Source organism: Cyprinodon variegatus, unplaced genomic scaffold (genome assembly GCF_000732505.1).
Source record: "Cyprinodon variegatus isolate N-32 unplaced genomic scaffold, C_variegatus-1.0 Scaffold163, whole genome shotgun sequence".
Taxonomy (NCBI): Eukaryota; Metazoa; Chordata; class Actinopteri; order Cyprinodontiformes; family Cyprinodontidae; genus Cyprinodon; species Cyprinodon variegatus.
The window spans coordinates 648946-651409 of NW_015150616.1; the positions used below are offsets into that span (position 1 = coordinate 648946).

Genomic DNA, 2464 nt, shown 5'->3' on the forward strand with positions numbered 1-2464 from the left:
TCTATAACATTTAAATGCACCTCTCCAATGTCTAAGAGAAAAAAAATTGAATGAACATTTTTTAATGTATGACCTGCATCACTGTACAGAAGACTGCCATATGATAGCGCTTTCTAGCTTGAATGTCAGTGATTTTAAAGTAATTTTGAGTGATAAACATGTTTTCTTGCCCGGCGGGCAAATGCAATTAAATTTGTACTCTCCAACAATTAAAACTACTTGTCTCGGGTGATCAGGCAATGGTTAACATCGAGCCCTGCTATACCCCATTCAACAATTAATTGATTACTAAATTAAATGACGATTGTTTCAATAATCTATTAATCACAATTAATCTGCTTAATGATTTCAGGCCTAAACAGGATTAATAAGAGAAACCATATAAAAATTCAATGGAGCTACACAAGGAAAGGGTTGAGGCTCTGGGCTTCCATTCAAACTAAGCAGATGCTGTCAGTTTAGGCAAATTTGAGACCAAAACTGATATGATTGCAGAGAAATAGCTTTACTTTGGTCCTTTGACAGAACTGGAGTAAAATTTTTAATTTCTAAAACAAGGAAATTTAGGTTTTTATTATCTGTAAGCCATGATCATCAACTCATTTTCTAAGACCAAAAATCTTTTTTCTATTCTATTTTTCCAACATTCAAGGTTTTTCAGATGCACCTTTAGATTGTGGATAAAAATAAATTTTAACACATTAAAGGAGCCATCTATACTTATATTACATCCGATGGCGCTTTCATTGCTCATTGCCTATAATTAATATTATTCTTTTTCTATTCTAGAATTGCAGAGTACCACCTAAAAAACTACGAGTCGGCAAATGCAGCCTTTACGCAGGCGCAGCAGCTGGACGGTGAGTCTAATCTACTTCTGTTTTCCACTGAAACCAAATGTCTTTGTGTTTCAATGTGATTATTTGTGAGGTTTTTGTAAATACTGAATATTTGCTGCTGTTTCAGTGTATAGAAATCCAGCTAACCTTTTGTCACTAAACGTCCTGTATGTGGGTTTGAATTCTCTGAGCGCATCAAACGTTAAACGTTGCTTCAACTTTATACCTATATGGATGTTTGTGGGGTATACTGTTAGTGTTGTATTTCTTTGATTATCTTTGTATTTTTATTATTATTAATCATTTCTAGTATCCACTTGTGTCTTTTTCTGGACCAAATCATCTTATAACTTTATATTGTGATCAGATATTTGTTTTTCTGTTTTATGTTTTCCATATGCACAGATATTATGATAGTGATGTATTTAATGCCTTAATGTCAGTCAGGTCCTAACATCCAATCCTTTAAGTATAACTGGGCCAAAATGACTAATGCAAGTTTGTTTTCATGTTTTTGTTGTACACAGGAGGAAAGATATTTGTAAAATATTTGTTTTCAGCAAAAATCAACAACTTTAACATTTGATGTTGATACTATATCCCTGGATATGGCACATTTGATTTGAAACTTAATTCATCATTTTAAGATGACCTCTTATAGACTGGCTTTGCTTTCTGCACCGAGAACCTAAGCTGCTTGATTTTTTCATTACATTCTCTCTCCTTTTATAGATTTTAATTATTTATTGAATACGTTTGGAACTTTTCAAAGGTTTGCACACAAAAAAAATAGATCGATCATAGCAGGTTTCACAGTTTTTGCAGAAATGTTTCCCCTCTGGTAAGAATACCAGTGCACGGTTCCTGCGGGTCCTTAAAAAGTCTTAAAAGGCATTGAATTCTTCAAAATAAAACTAAGGCCTTAATTGGTATTAAAATGTCTTAAATCAGTCTTTCGTAGGTCTTAATTTTCAAAACATCATAAATAGGATTTTTTTTTTATTACGATTTATTTTTGTAATCTAAATAAAATGTTAAAATTGACAATTTTTTTTTATAAAAGAAAAAATAATGGCTCACTATTATTGGTTCCGTCCCAATAGCGGAACCAATAAAAGCGGGACATTTGGGATATGTGCCATTTACTTTTTATCTGGAAAATATGAGCAAGTGTAAATGTAACGAAAATTGGCTCCAGCCAAGAGTTTTCTCCATGGCTAAAACAAGGGGACATACATGAGGCACAGTGGATTTTGTGCAAGAAGTAATTCAAGCTCGGAACGATGGGAATTAAGGCAGTGGAGTCACATGCGAAGCGCAAAACACAAAACCTAGTTACCGAGAATCAGCCGGTATTTCTCGATTTTGTTCCACCCTTGTCTCTGCAACGCCTTCACTTATCACCAAATCAAACATACTAAGAAAACAATACAAACAAAAATAACTGCAAAAAAGACTTAGCACTGGTTATGTTGTGGCTTTAAAACTGATTTGTTTTGTTCCCTGCTAAAACAAAGTTTGTGAATTCAGTTAAATAATTGTGTGAATTCAGTTAAATAATTTTTTTAATATATCTGTCATTTGTGTGTTTTTAGCTTTCTTCATGTATGGGAAGTTTTTCAAAA

General features: G+C 33.0%; 1 protein-coding gene across 4 annotated transcripts in view; it reads left to right on the top strand.

Moving 5' to 3' along the window:
• The window catches only part of sugt1 (SGT1 homolog, MIS12 kinetochore complex assembly cochaperone), a 55066-nt gene that overhangs the window by 9709 nt on the left and 42893 nt on the right, over window positions 1-2464 (top strand). For all 4 annotated transcript variants that reach the window (XM_015378047.1, XM_015378048.1, XM_015378050.1 and 1 more), the window contains exon 5: window positions 790-860. In XM_015378047.1, coding sequence (XP_015233533.1) covers window positions 790-860 — 71 coding nt within the window. The remainder of the gene's footprint in view (window positions 1-789; window positions 861-2464) is intronic.